The sequence below is a fragment of the Triticum urartu genome, chromosome 3A (genome assembly GCF_056163025.1).
Source record: "Triticum urartu cultivar PI428250 chromosome 3A, HENAU_Tu73, whole genome shotgun sequence".
Lineage (NCBI taxonomy): Eukaryota > Viridiplantae > Streptophyta > Magnoliopsida > Poales > Poaceae > Triticum > Triticum urartu.
Window position 1 is genome coordinate 432194265 of NC_141875.1, and position 16311 is coordinate 432210575.

At 45.5% G+C, this 16311-nt stretch overlaps 1 protein-coding gene across 1 annotated transcript; it reads right to left on the bottom strand.

The window, feature by feature from the left end:
• Positions 1-6557: 6557 nt before the first annotated feature.
• LOC125548441 (homeobox-leucine zipper protein HOX3-like) lies at positions 6558-10265 on the bottom strand. The gene is made up of 4 exons (XM_048712030.1): positions 10094-10265; positions 9534-9769; positions 8612-8691; positions 6558-7121 (listed from the first exon to the last, which is right to left on the bottom strand). Exons 1-4 carry the CDS (start codon positions 10164-10166, stop codon positions 6842-6844), a joined length of 669 nt encoding a protein of 222 aa, XP_048567987.1. The 5' UTR covers positions 10167-10265; the 3' UTR covers positions 6558-6841.
• Positions 10266-16311: the final 6046 nt, after the last annotated feature.

Sequence of the window (16311 nt, forward strand, 5' to 3'; positions counted from 1 at the left end):
CTTTAGGTCGTGGTTCTATACTCAGTGATACCGCTGGAGTTGATGGACTCACTTATCTTCCAAGCCTTCCGCTGTTATCGTTATTAGATGGCCTTAAGCCATACTTATTGTAATAAGTTCTCTTTTCAGACACTCGATGTAATAAGTGTGTGATTGCTACTCTGTTATAAATCCTTAAAGTACTGTGTGGTGTTAGCATTACTGATCCAGGGATGACACCTGAGCATAGAGATTGGACCGTTTGAGGTCTAGTTGCTACAAAAGTCATGAGACTTTAGGTTCTGGAACCTTTTCTCTGGCATATTTATTATTTTCTTTATATTCGACGAGAAGCCGGTCGGGACCTTCATACTAAGCAGGCATTCAAAGATTTCCTTCTCTTCTTTGGTAAGAGCATAGCTGGCAGGATCTTCATACTGCTTTGGAGACATGTCGTCTTTTTCGTGCAAACGTTGCAGGTCCTCCCGTGCCTCAGCTGTATCTTTTGTCTTCCCATACACGCCCAAGAAGCCTAGCAGGTTCACGCAAAGGTTCTTCGTCACGTGCATCACGTCGATCGAAGAGTGGACCTCTAGGTCTTTCTAGTAGGGTAGGTCCCAAAATATAGATTTCTTCTTCCACATGGGTGTGCGTCCCTCAGCGTCATTCGGAACAGCTAGTCTGTCGGGACCCTTTCCAAAGATTACGTGTAAATCATTGACCATAGCAAGTACGTGATCACCGGTACGCATGGCGGGCTTCTTCCGGTGATCTGTCTCGCCTTTGAAATGCTTGCCTTTGTTTAGACATTGATGGTTGGTCGGAAGAAATCGACGATGGCCCAGGTACACATTCTTCCTGCATTTGTTCAGGTATATACTTTCGGTGTCAGCTAAACAGTGTGTGCATGCGTGGTATCCCTTGTTTGTCTGTCCTGAAAGGTTACTGAGAGCGGGCCAATCATTGATGGTTACAAACAACAACGCGTGCATGTTAAATTCCCGCTGTTTGTGCTCATCCCACGCACGTGCACCGTTTCCATTCCATAGCTGTAAAAGTTCTTCAACTAATGGTCTTAGGTACACATCAATGTCGTTGCCGGGTTGCTTAGGGCCTTGGATGAGAACTGACATCATAATGAACTTCCGCTTCATGCATATCCAAGGAGAAAGGTTATACATACATAGAGTCACGGGCCAGGTGCTGTAATTGCTGCTCTTTTCCCCGAAAGGATTAATGCCATCCGTGCTTAAAGCAAACCATACGTTCCTTGGGTCACCTGCAAACTCAACCCAGTACTTTCTCTCGATTTTTTTTCACTGCGACCCGTCAGTGGGTGCTCTCAACTTCCCGTCTTTCTTACGGTCCTCACTGTGCCATCGCATCAACTTGGCATGCTCTTTGTTTCTGAACAGTCGTTTCAACCGTGGTATTATAGGAGCATACCACATCACCTTCGCAGGAACCCTCTTCCTGCGGGGCTCGTCGTCAACATCAACAGGGTCATCTCGTCTGATCTTATACCGCAATGCACCACATACCGGGCATGCGTTCAAATCCTTGTACGCACCGCGGTAGAGGATGCAGTCATTAGGGCATGCATGTATCTTCTGCACCTCCAATCCTAGAGGGCATACGACCTTCTTTGCTGCGTACGTACTGTCGGGCAATTCGTTATTCTTTGGAAGTTTCTTCTTCAATATTTTCAGTAGCTTCTCAAATCCTTTGTCAGGCACAACATTCTCTGCCTTTCACTGCAGCAATTCCAGTACGGTACCGAGCTTTGTGTTGCCATCTTCGTAATTGGGGTACAACCCTTTTTTGTGATCCTCTAACATGCGATCGAACTTCAGCTTCTCCTTTTGACTTTCGCATTGCGTCCTTGCATCGACAATGACCCGACGGAGATCATCATCATCGGGCACATCGTCTGGTTCCTCTTAATCTTCAGCAGCTTCCCCCATTGCAGCATCATCGGGCACATCGTCTGGTTCCTCTTGATCTTCAGCAGCTCCCCCCGTTGCAGCATCACCGTATTTAGGGGGCACATAGTTGTCATCGTCCTCTTCTTCTTCGTCGTCTTCCATCATAACCCCTATTTCTCCATGCCTTTTCCAAACATTATAGTGTGGCATGAAACCGTTGTAAAGCAGGTGGGTGTGCAGGATTTTCCGGTTAGAGTAAGACATCGCATTCCCACATTTAGGCATGGACAACACATAAAACCATTCTTCTTATTTGCCTCAACCACTTCGAGAAATTCATGCACACCCTTAATGTACTCGGAGGTGTGTCTGTCACTGTATATCCATTGTCGGTTCATCTGCGTGCATTATATATAATTATATGTGTAAAAAGTAAGAAAATCAGACAAGTATCTATCTAAAGTAAGAATTTTTTTTCTTTCAAAAAAAAGATAAGAACAAGAGGCTCACCATGGTGGTGCCGGCGACGAGATCGACGCGGGTGATCGACGGCGATGAAGACGAGGACGGGGCGACGGACCGCTAAACCTAGACAAATCTCGGGAAAAAATGAGCTCGGAGGTCGAGCTTCGAGAGAACAAAACTTAACTAGCGTGGCCCGGGCATTTCATCGAACATCTCATGTGCATAGGAGGTGAGCTAGAGCACCCAAATGCCCTCCCCTTGCTGGCCAAAAAACAGAGCAGTGTGGACTGCTCTGCTCGCCGGCGAGGGGGTATATATATTTGTCCCGGTTTGTGACAGGAACCGGGACTAAAGGCCCCCTTTGTATTGGTTCTAGGCACGAATCGGGACCAATGACTGTGGGCCAGGAGCGAGGCTCATTGGTCCCGGTTCGTGCCTAGAACCGAGATAAATGGGTCCACATAAATTGGGACAAATGCCTCCCGAGGCCCGGCTAGGCCCCTGGGCACATGAACCGGGGCGTATGCCCCCCATGGGTCCCGGTTCGTGACTGAACCGGGACTAATGGGCTTGCTAGGCTCGAACCAAAACCCTGTTTTCTACTAGTGTTGGCTAGTTGTTTCCTGTGGTTAGTTTAATGAATTCCTCTTTAAGCTCTTGAAACATATTACGCTAGAATAATCACGGTCTGAATTTTGATGATAAGTATGTTGCTTTGCGCTCTACAACCGGTAACTGTGGCTGCTCCATCATTCGTATTTTGGAGGTGGAGCGTTATCATTTTGACCACTCATACATACATAAGTTATGCCCGCATCATTTTCACAAGTTTGCCGTCGTTCCATCGGTCGGTAGCTCGGGAGGTTTATTAGTAATTTTGAATAGAGTTTTTTTCTGCTATGGTTAATGATTCATCAGTGGGCTCAAGTTCTAAAATTTAAAACTTCTCTGTCTTCTGAACAGTGGATGATAGTAAATATTTATGGCCGATGTGATGGTGCAGTGAGAGATGATTCTTTTAGTTGGTTATATGGGCTTGATATTGCAGTAGATGAAAAATGGTTGCTATTAGGTGATTATAATTTCATTCGACCGCCATAGAATAGGAATCATGCGTCAGGTAATATTAACGATACGATCACTTTTAATGACGTTATCGAGGCTCAATGTTTGGTCGAATTGTCGTTATCTAATGTGACACATACTAAATAAAGAAAGGTTCTTATATTCGAGAACTATAGGATTTTGCATCTAGGCTTTCAAAATACAGTAAATTATCTACAAATTCACGTTTGTTCCATAAAAAAAATCTTCAACGTGCGTTATGAAGATGGAGTAACTCTATTTGCAAGCTACTGTTTCTTATTGATAATCGCCACAAGGTTTTAAATTTCATGGATGTTTTAGACCATGATGGATATTCGTTGGAGTCTGAAGTGCTCTCGACCTGAGGCTGTTTAGAGTGAAAGCCAAAATTCACTGGATTTTTTTGAATGCTACACAATTACAACTTGGAACATTTAGAAAGAGAGAAATAATTTTATTTTCAACTAGGCTAGGCCTTCAAATAGAACATGGTTAGAAAGGGCAAAGGATGACCTAACTTGGCTTATATGTAGGGTCTCATCATATCTAAGTGATTATATCGCATATTTTGTTCTCTTTCTTTAAAACTTTAGTGCTATATTTATTGAATTTTTTGCTCTAGTATCCAACTCTTTCTAGTGGAATTTTCTCCCTCCATCTTATGAGCATATAATATTTTTAATATACTAAATAGGAGCGCCTCCTACTATTTAGATATTAGTTTTGTTAAATGTTTGTTACGTATTTGCAAAATATTGATCGTGTATTAAAAAATTCCATGTATTTGAAATTTTTTCATCCCATGATTAAAAAATATTCACCACATATTTCAAAAAATGCATCATGTATTTAAAGAATGCACATATTAAAAATGTTCATTCGTGTATTTGAAAAATATCAATCGCATATCTAAATAAAATACTCATCTCGTATTTGAAAAACGATTCATCACATATTTAGAAAATCTTTGTCATATATTTACAGAGTGTACAAGTATAAAAGATGATAATCGTAGAAAGAAGGAATTTGAAAAGGGAGAAAGAAAAGAAAAGGGTAATTGAAAACCAGCAAAAAACCAAAAGAAAATGGGAAAGAAACAGAAAACCGCTGAAAACAACGAAAAGCCCGAGCAAAATCAGAAAACAAGCTAAATTATGCTCCGCTCACCCTTTTTGAACCTTGCACCCCCCCCCCCCCCCCCCCCTCTCCTGCTTTCATTTTTTTCCCTACACATCTTAGTGATTTATGAAATAAAACTCGTTTTTGGGTAAGCCAACGAGTGCTTACCATTTATTGTTTACCAAAAAAATCCTTTTGACCCAATCACTTTAATATGAGCAGGTAAATCATGGACTAACCTACCAGTGTCTCGTACCTAAGAATTAGGTAATTTTATGTCAGTCTGCTTGTCCTTCGTCCAATGTATGTATGTTCCCCTTCCCTCTCCTATTTTTTTTTTACCTTTTGCCCCCATCTCTCCTTTTCACTACTTTTTTTCTTCCTAAAAACCACCTCAACTGTCCCACCTCTTATTGACTTTCCAAATAAAATTTTGTTTTCTTTGATAAGCGAATAAGTCCTTATCAAATTAGTGTCTATCAAATAAAATCATTTTTTACACAACAACATTAACATGAACAAGTAAATCAGGCCTAATATACTAAGATTTGTTCGTGCCCCTTGCAACGTATGGGAAATGATCTAATCATTATTAAACATTTTAACAGCTAGATGGGCCTCATTGGTCGTTATGTGCTGGTATATAAGGTTATTAAGGAGAAAACACATGTGGGAACGTGCGTGCATAGGGTTTCCACTGGCAGTTCTCTAGCCATTTTTTTATGCTACATGGATAGATGTACATACACAACGAGGGAAGGATAACATGCAAAAAAAGGAGGTTAGACGGAAGGTCGGACTAAGGAGGAGAGCGAAACGAGGAATGAGGAATATTGCGTTGTCTTCAAGTAGGAGAGATACGTATGGGAAAAAAGGAAGTGGGAGGGAGGGCCAAACGAAGGAGAAGAGCGAAACGGGAAATGAAAAGAACTATGTTCTTTTTAAATATGAGAGGTAGAAGAGGTGCATGGGCTGGACAATCCCATTTACGGGAACATGGGTAGACTGTTTTTGGTGGGTGCAGTAACAACACCTTTTGTTTGAGGCATGCAATAACAACATCTGGTCTACCAATTCTCAGGGCACATCGATTTTGGGTCTTTTTGTCTAGGAAAACTACAAAACATGGCTCGCCAGCGCATGCAGCAGGGGCCATATCTATTGATACATACGACATGCTTGGCGCAAACACAATATGATGAATAGGCCGACCTATTTTCCAACGCTAGAAAAAGGCCGACTCATGACAGTGCATGCCATCGCCACCTGGAACGGAAAACCCTATTTGCCGCTCTTGATGGCAAGTAGTAGTCGGCCGAATGCATAGAGGCGACAGAGTGGGCCGCCCAACTTGTCATACGTGCGAGGGCATCCATTTTTTGTTTTGATTCATCTTCTTTTTTTTTGTTCCTTTTTTCTTTTTATTTTTTGGTTTCCATAAATTCAAAAGTTTCAAAAATATTTCAGAATTTGACCAAAAAAATAAAAATTGAAAAAATTATTTCATATTTCAAATTGTTGTTCATGTTTTTCAAAAAATGTTCGAAAGTTTATTTGTTCTACGATTTTCAATAAATGTACGAAAATTCAAGAATATATGGAATTTAAAAAAAATCCCGCTTTCCAATTTGGATCCCATTGTCAAGAAATGTTCATGTTCGAGTTTATAAAAATTGTTCATCGTTTTCAAAAATATGTTCGTGTTTTGGAAAAAATAAGGTTCAGAATTTTTGAAAAGTATTCACACTTATATAAAAAACAAAACAAAATCAATTCTCGACGGGCTAGCAACATGTTACTAGAGTGCGAGGTCGCAAGGAACCTCCTTTTCTTGGTATTTTCGCGTCACGTGTTAAAAAACTCGCTTTGCGTTGTACCCTGTGGGTCAGCCTAGTCACCTGGATCCTGTGGTCGTCCCGCTCCTATATGACGCATGCAAAATGCATCATACTGGATGTCCCGCCTGGTACAAGGGATCAAAAGTGAAGACAAACATGACATTTTTCATTTAATAAGAAGAGAACGCGCGACCCTATAGAAGACCAAATGAGCAAATGAAACTAGATTTTTTGTTGTCCATGGCATGAGGCACAGGCCCAAATGGTCCATGGGGGCGCCTCCAAACCCCACACGACCCCACTACGCCTTTTCCATGTTCTTTTCTCCTCCATCATCAATTTACACAAAGACTTATCGATCGTGCGTCCTACATTACCACTAGCAAATCTACCTCGACCTTTTCTCTTAAGCCCTACCATAACTAAACCCTAAAACGCCGCTGAGGGGCGGCGAGGGTGGAACGGCGAGGCGGCCGGGCGGGTGATCCGCGGGCAGGTGGCAGCGGTGACGCGCTCGCAGCGGGGGCACATGGTGAGCGCGGACGCCGGGAGTGGCTGGCGTGTGTGCGGCGAGAGCACCGTGGGCGGCGCCATGCGCATCGCCCTCAGCTCCTCCACCTCCCGCTGCAGGCGGCGGTTCTCCTCCGTCAGCGAGCCGAAGCAGCGTTTCAGGTACTCGCACTCCATCTCCGTGTGCTTCAGCTTAGTCCTGCACACGTACGTAGTTCAATTCATTCAGATTACAGCAACTCAACCAGTACCACTAGCTAAAGAAAATGATCCAGGAATAGTAAGTAAACAACACAAGTTGCTCGATCGATCTCATAATGGAACATTGAACCTCGGAACCTACACTTGCACAAGTGAACGGTGCACATATAATTGTAACTTGACAACATGGTCAGTTGTATACAAGATGACAGAGTACACGGAGCAGAAGGCAACCAAATGCATAGAATCTCACCGTGGGAGCTTAAACTAGCATGAGCTGGAGCACTATACGCAACTTAATTTGACCATAGGCCCCCATTCCAAGAGCATTGTCATCTCGACGTAGAGTGAAGGAAGGCCAATGACTTTGCCAGGATAAGATGGACCGTACCTTCGACTTGCTCCACTTTCGACTTCACGAGACTCGCTGAGCCAGGGTCAAGTTGTAGCCGTTCCCAGGCTTGCACGTGCTGATTAGTCCACGTGCTGATGCCAGCGATTAGCTCAGTTGTTTAATCTAGAGAATCCTAATCTAGTAGTACGTGTATCATGGAGTAATAATTATAAAAGGTGGTGAAGCCGCCTTACTCTATCAAGCTAGAGAATCTACCTAGTTGATGTTGTCCCGCATCTCAGATGCAGTACAAGTTTCAAGGTAGATAGCCAGTGATCTATGCCACCTTAATTGAGGGAAGGGTCCATAATTATGTTGGGACGAGAATAGGCTATCATTACTAGGTACATACTGGAGTAGTGCTGGACAAGCATATTATCACTACTAGTTTGATTGGCGTTATCACTACATTACGATAGAAACTAATCCTCTATGCAAGTTTCTTTGGACTGAACAACGGCGGATCAGAAACGACTCAGCTTAATCTCTACGCGAGTTCAAAGTAGCATGCATGCACAGCCAAGCTAGCCTGCAAGTTAAGCAGCGCGTGCGTACCATGGACGTGTAGGATTTGCTCAATGAAGTTGCAACGTTACGCCAGTAGCTTCAAACGTCAATTACTGGGCTGATGTTCCATATATAGTGATAAACACCTTATTATCTACTGATTGTAAGTTACTCTATTAAGGACCAGACAAGCATTGCCTTGAGCTACTTGACCTTTCAACGGAGAATGAGTAACATAAGGAACAAGCAGGTCCTCCAAGTTTGTCCCATTTGCCTCGGTTTCATCATTAACTAACGAACCAATTGCACGTCACCGTCTTCCCCTACTTGAATGCATTGGCAGTACCCCCTGCCCGTTTCCTAAAAAAGTTACTAAATTAAGCCAACTAACTTGATTATCTTAATACTGACCGCCGAATGGACTAGTACGATTTTGTGGGGTAGACGAGTGGTGGTCCCTTAACGGTGAAGTTCCAAGTGAACGTGAGGCTTGGCCATGTCAATGTGTGCTCGTGAACATGTATAAAGAGGTACACTGTGTATGTGAAGACCAACAAGTTAAAAAAGGGATTCCTTGCTATTTTTACCTTGCCCTGCGGTTCTGAAACCAGACCTCCACCTGCCTGGGCCGCAGCTTCAGTTTGATCGCCAAGGCCTCCTTTTGCTTCTGCATGCAAGAATTCCATTTCCAAGGCGTTAAATAAATAAAAGTCGCTGCACGCCCATGACGGTTCACACAGGCCTTCACCGTCCATATGTAGTACAAAGAGGCGTGAATACATATGGAGTAACACCGATCCCGCCAGTCAAACAAAACCTATTACGTACTACTGCTGTATGTGGAGGAGTAACTGCGTTACCCTCTGAGGCAGCTGTGGCTAGATAGGTTCATTACTCGCCGCAGCCGCACTGTACCACGACGACATGAATACCACCCCACTGCATAAGACCAACGTTGTGCTCTACAGTCAGTCTCTGCTAGACTTTGATGCACCATGTACCGCGCCAAACAATCAGAGGCGCGCCCCCACTCTTTACTTGCCTACTACGTACTAGACTAGATCTCTCCAAGCTGCTACTACAAGTTGTGCACCGTTTCGGTAATGTACCACTGCCGAGTAGTACCGACCTCTAATGCCACTAATAACGAGTAATGTGCCGGAGGGTACCACTTATCTTGATTTCCCATGAATGGGACATATAATGGATCAGTGGTTGTCCGACCCCATGGCAGGGTTCTCATCGTGCTCTTCAATGTCCATCAGAGTAGCGCCACGGAAACGAATCCAGTTCAAGATTCATCCGTACTACCAACGGATCAACTTCGCAATAATGCTCTCGTCCGTGGACGAGATTTCTGGTGGACGTCACGTACGTATGTTATACTACTACTATTATTACGTAAAGTACGTGTACTACACCTGCATGCCGGCGATCTTAAGCAAGCTATTAGTGTACAGGAAACTGAAGGAGTCGACAAGCATTGGGTAGAAGACGTGTGTTGCTGACCGGTGAGAGGGTGTGGTTGAGGCGGAAGCTCTCCTCGAGGAGGCGGGACTGCTCCTTGGAGAGGCGGAGCTTCTTTGGGCGGTGCGGTCCGCCGGCGCCCCGCTCCTCCTCGTCCTCTTCCACGCCGCCCATCAGGAAATCCTCCTCCTCGCCGCCGCTCGCCGGCTGGTTCATGTCCAGGTCCCTCATGTTCCCGCCACCGTTGTTGCTGATATTGTTGTTGCAAACAAACCCCTCTGCCAAGGACAGCACGTTACAGTTAGTTAGTTCTCGACGATGTTACACCATCAACAGCCAGCTGGTTACTTGAACAAACTCAAACATTTAACATGCGTGTATGCGACTGAAAGAGAGAGAAAAATGCTAGCTACTGTGATGTGCGTTTCTTCCCGAAGCACCCAAAAAAGTTTGTGCATGCGTGTAGAAACGCGATATTCACCGACAAGATTTGAAGCCATGAACGGAGAAGACGATCCAACTTTTCCAGCGGAAGCTATACTTGCAGTTGTAGGAGGGAGACGGGGAAGGAAAACAGCTGGTAGGTGGTCTTCCGAGCTTACCTGAGCCAGAGGAGGAGCTGAGGCCGGGGACAGCCATGGTGAGCTCCAGGCCTGAAGGAGAAGTGGCCCCCATCACAGGCGACAAGCCAATGCGGAAACAAGAGCAAGGAAAGGGTGATGAGGATGGGGAGAGGAGGAGGAGGCAAAGGCCAAGACAAAGACAGATTGAAAAGGAGTAGAAGCCTGGGGAGGCTTTATATAAAGGGGGCAGGGTAGTAGAGCGATACCACCACTACTCGTACTACGTTGGAACTTTTAACAGTGGCAGTACTACGATTGGATGGAGGAAAAAAATATATGAAATGAAACCACTCTATTATGAGCGAGCAACACTGGTAGCAGGGTGTGATGTACTTTGTCTGGCAAGAAATTATTAGGTTCACACTGTTGGAGACATCATGAGGTTTTCTGCTTTGACCGGGATTAGGCATTTCCAACCTGAACAATCAAAACACCCGCATATTTCTGGACCAATCCGTTCCGATGCTTTTAGTCATCTAAGGTGGATCAGCAAATCGGTCCAAACTGGTCTTGACCCTGTTTGAATACTCTAACTCAGTTAAGTTAGAGGTTAGAGTTAGATTCTAACTCTGAACTAATCTTGAATTAACTCTAATAAAAAAGTTGTTTAAATGGTAGGATTAGATTGACAATAAATATTTTTTTTTAATCATTTGACTACTTTGGACCCTATTTGGATGGGAGGGGTAACTTTTTTACTATTTTTTCTAGTGGGCCCAGGAGAACTAACCCAAATAAGCTCCTCTAGTGTGGGCTAGTTTTTTGGGTGGGTTAGATCCAACTAACTCAAACTAACCCATCATGTTTGGATACTTTTGGGTTATTTGAGCCCCAACTAACTAAAACTAACTCTAACTTAGGCCAACTCCACCGCGCGACCCTATCCTGTCCGGCCCAGCGCGCGGGAGCAAACGGACTTTTGTCCGCTTTGTGTCCGCTTTCGACCCATCGGCGGCCCAAGTTTGCGCCGCTTTTGGGGTGAAACGGACACCACGCGGACGCGCGGGTCGTCTGCGCATGTCCTCCCCTGGCCCGCCCGTCGGTGGCACAAGACGGGCCTTTTTCTATCCGCCCCCCTCCCTCCCTCCGGCCGCACCCCCTCCACTCTTCCCCACTCTTCCCCTCGTTGCCGCCGCCGCTGCCATTGCAGCCGTGCAGTTCGGACGCGAGCTCGCCCAACCCCTTCCCCTCGGCGCCGCCGAGCTACCCAACCACGGCCACCTGGTTTGCGCACCCGCCGGCCGGTTTTGGGGCGGATCCGGTCGGTCTTGAGCTCGGCCGGCTGTGGGAGGCCGGGTCGCGCCATGGACTGGCCGGGCACCTCGCCGGAAGGCCCTGGTAGGGCCGCAAGGCCACATGCAGGCAGTGGCTCCTCCTCTAGCCGCTCGGATCTGCACCGTCGGTGGTCCGTCGACAGATACACGAATGGCGGTCGGCCGGGCTCGGTGCTTGCCCAAAAGCTCGCCGGCGCACCGTTGCCACTCATTAAGTGCGACCACTGCCCAAGGATGGTCGTGCGCCGCGTGTCTACAACGCCGGAACATCCCGGATGGGTGTTCATCAAGTGCTTAAACGATGGGGTATGCGCTTTTTTTAGCTTCGGTTTGTGCTCTAGATTTGACTAGTTGTGCTAACCTCAAATTTTGTTGTGTAGAATGGATGCAAGTTTTGGTATTGGGAAGAAGAGTACATCGATATATTGATAGAGCGAAATTTAGTCCATGTTCGTGCACCTTTAGCTAGCATAGAGGCTGTAAATGAGACAAGTGCACTCGTTGCTAGATTAGAGGCTAGACACGAGACTAGGTGCGAGGAGGAAGCAACATCGACTTCCGGCTTGAAGAAGAAAGGAGGATGCCAGATTGACCCTCCTCCACAGATCAACAACGAGTGCATCAAGAAGGCCCTAACCCAACTCAAGGGAGCAGTTATGGAAATTGGGTATCTTCTAAAATGTATTCTTATGGTTCTTGTTTTCTTTGGCCTTGCTTTACTAGTCAAAATGTGAAGATGCATTTTCCATGTACCAAAAATGAATGATGAAATAAAGTTAAGGACTTGCAAAGAAATAATACGCGGACAGGATGCGACTGGGATGCGTTCGCGCGGTGGGCGCACGGCCACCGCATCCCAGGACACGCCCGAACACGACCCCAAATCCCTACCCAAACGGATAGAATCCGGACAAAACGGACGTCCGTTTGGGGTCGTGCGGTGGAGTTGGCCTTAGGGATCCAAATAGGGCCTATATGTTGAAACCCCGCAGCCCGGACCCAAATCGAGGAGAGCTCTCGAGGAGTCCGGATGTCCGCCATGTCGGACTCCGACACCCATGTCCCACCCAAAACTCTATTCAGAACCCACATATTTTCACAATCCTGCCCTCCTCCGCCGCTCTCTATCTACTGCTCCAAGACCATCGTAGCCCCTAGGACGTCGCGCGGGCCTTGTCGAACCCCGGTCAACGCCGCCCAAGCCTTGCCGGACACCGACGCCGTACTCTCTTTGGTCACCGCCCCGATACCCTCCACCCCTGCTGATGCCGTCCATGGAGGACAAACGCCCGGAAAGTGTCCAAAAAAAATTCCATGGTGCAAAAAGTTTATGTTCTAGTCACTCACTTTGAATCAAGCACGATGGATACAGACGAATACTTCTAAATCGAGTTTATGGTTTCGTTTTAGAAGATGAGGATGAAACGGTGATGATGGTGGCAATTCTTCAAGAAACGTAGCATGCTGAGGACTATGTTCTTAACTACAAAGATTCACAAAAGGGACACCGAGTGTTAAACTAGAATAGTGTATAGTGGCATATGGCTCGGTACTATGTCTACTTTACCCTCGATGTGTTATTCAAAATCTATTTTCGGCGTTGATTCCAGATGGAGCAACCCTTGTTCATGCGCCTCTACGCATGTGTCAGGGCATATGATGATTATTTCAAGCCGGAGAAGCATGTCTTTGGCCGCGTCAAGTTCTCGGGTCTCGAGAAGTGGACAACTACTATGACGATGCTTGCTTATGGCATGACCACGTAATCCTGGGACGAGTACCTCCAGACGTCTGAAAGCACATGCCTCGACGCCATGGTCAGATTTGTAATTGTAGTAGTCAAGGTGTGCACTTAAAATTGAATAACTGTTCATATGCTCAACAAAATCAATACATGGGTCATCATAAAAAGCCAGCCAAAATTCATGAAGAAGCAGCTGCATCACAAGACTTACGGAATTGGCACTCTTTCTTCGATATGTCAGGGTCTCACAATGACATCACGTGTTGAGCGGTCTTCGTTGTTTGCAAGGTTGTGTGCGGACAAAGCTTGCTCATGCAACTATACCATCAACGTGCATGGGTACAAAATGAGGTACTATCTTTGTGTTGGTATCTACCTCCATGGGCGACCTTTGTCAAGACCATCTCCAAGCCAAGAGGTAACAAAGAATGCCACTTTGCTGCAAGACAAGACGATGCTAGAAAGAATGTGGAGAGGGCATTTGGAGTACTCCAAGCTCATTTTGCATTTGTTCCCGGACCTGCTAAACAATGAGATTCAGAGACATTGTGTGAGGTGATGAAAGTTTATGTGTCATGCAAATCATGATTGTGAGAATGAGGGTGAGGGAGTTCGCCATGGTCTTAATTCAAAACAAAAAGGCTGATCCTATACAACTTCTAGAGCAGAATCCGACGACTTGCGAGATTTCTCGAACTACATCATCAGATTCACAATCCACAAACTCGAGCTTCAAAATGATCTAGTTGTGTATTTCTGGATGTTTCATATGGACAATTAGAATGTTGGGTTCCATGGTAGGGTGTGCTGACTGCAAAATAAAGTTTTCTTACGCGCAGAACAACCAGGAACATGCTACGGGAATGGATTAAGGATCGTCACCACTAGATACGTAGTGTCATGTAGTGGAAGTAGAGTTGGGGCAGCGCGTCCAGAGTTGTCTCCTCCTCGTCCGATCTCCCTCGAACAATCAATTGTCAGATCCCACATATAGGTTTGACGGAGCGGCGCAAGTGCACCGTCTCTAACGGTATTCGCACATGCAGGAGGAACACCGTGCGGCGGACTGCTAGGCCCGATCACACAGTCGACTACAAGTGCAGGTGGCTACTTGCAACACATGCAGAGCCGTAGTGACGGCGCTGAAGCGATCAACTGAATAAGTGTGCTGCACCTCCACTATATATAGGCATCCGTCGTGGGTTCAACACTTGGGCCTAACACGGATCCTAAAGCCCAAATTCTGTTCGACCTGGATTCGAGTCCGAGTAGGATCACATCTGACTCGTGGAGTCCGGTCCGGCCTCATAGGTTCCTTCCCTTAAGCATGTGGCCCCTTAGGTTCAAGTCGGCTTGGTCCCAAGTCGGATGACCTCCGACCTGCTCGGTTCGTAGCGGCCTCTAGCAAGGCATGCCAATCACCAAGTAGGCAATGAAGCCGGTTGGAGAACCTATACAACATGTCACACTTTTGTTCCCTTTACCACACGATATATGTTGTCGGGCTCAAGGCGAGTCTGTCATCCTTGTGCTAGCCTGACCTCTTTCTCGTTCTAGTGATGCTGACCACAAACCGGATTATCTCATAATCCTTGTCGCATTGCCATTCTTATCTTGGCCGGATCACACAAGGGGCCCAGAGTATATCTCTCCTGATCGGAGGGGCAAATCCCATCTTGCTCGACCATGTCTTGCAGCATGGGTCGGGGCAAGCCTGAAGCCTATCTTTGTAACTACCCAGTCTCGAAGTAGCGTTTGGTCGGCCCAAAGCAGGACTGTCACCATCCCGAATACATGTGCCAGCTCAGGTCTTACGACATAGAACATATGTTGTACTAGAGACTCACAGATGACCTATTGCTGCGTCTCATAGTCGGGTTTGTCTGACTCGGACCTTATCTCGACTCGGATTCAACTATGTCGAATCCGACCAGATCCTTCCAAGTCCATATTATCTGGTTAGCATCCAATGCTTCGCGGCCAATGAGATCGAGCCATCCACCGTGTCATATGCTACTCTAATCGGCTGTGCGTCCACACAGCCCTTTCGACTAGGGACCTTTTAGAATAGTCATCATACAATGCATAGTCCCACAAACAAGTCATGTACTTACTGATACACATCATTGCCAATGTACAAGGACTATCTTTATTGATAAACACATAGGAAATATTATCGTACATGATTGCCTCTAGGGCATATCTCCAACATAGAATATGTGCCTGTATAAATTGAACCCAAATTTAAACTAGTTTATTTTAAAAAATTATTTCGGAGTGTAATATTTTTATTAATATCATTATTGCATTAGAATATTTATATTTGATTTTTTTAAGGTAAATGCTGCATATTGTTCCTTAGTTCGCGACCAACTCCATCGAGATAATGTCACCAATACACAAAGGTGAAATATTAAACCACGTCTTACATAAATTATTATAGTGCAGCCTTCCCTAGCAATCTTGTGAGTGGCCATGTTCTGGACCAAATTACTTGATGTTCATCCACACCTGCAAGAAAATTTTTAATCTGCTGGATGGGGAGACCAAACCTGGACTAGTCTAGCTCCCCTGCGTTGAGCGTTATGGTCGATGCTTGACTATAGGTTTTGAGTATGATCTTTTTGGCTCCCGATTCAACGCCAGGTTGTACTCCTCTTCTACATGCCAATGGCTCTGCATGCTCACGGACAGTTGCATTAGGGAAAAAATGTCATGCTCCTAATCAAAACAATCCATGGTGATCGTGAACAGACCGCCCCTCCATCGTCCATCAACCTTGCTTTGCCATGGCTCCATCAACGTTGATCTTCAATGAGTCCACCTTGAGTGGTGATCATGGTATTTTCAATGATCCTCGTTGGCTATTTTCCTTCATTGCATGGACGATTATCCACTGCTCCCACAAGCTCTAAAAACCGATCAATTTGCCATCCCTAGCGTCACTCCACATGAGGAGAGAATTCCTTATTTGGCCTTTTCTTAAAATTTGCTTTCCTTTTTGGACCTTTAAATTATTTTCTTCCCATTTTGACAACTTCATTTTGTGCTCTATGTGACCCTTTCATCCATTTTTCCGTCCAATGGTGTTAATTGGCACATGCAATGATAATTTTGTCCTTAATGGTAGTATGTCACCAGAAAAGAGAAGAGAGGGGGCATGAACGGACAGAAAAAAG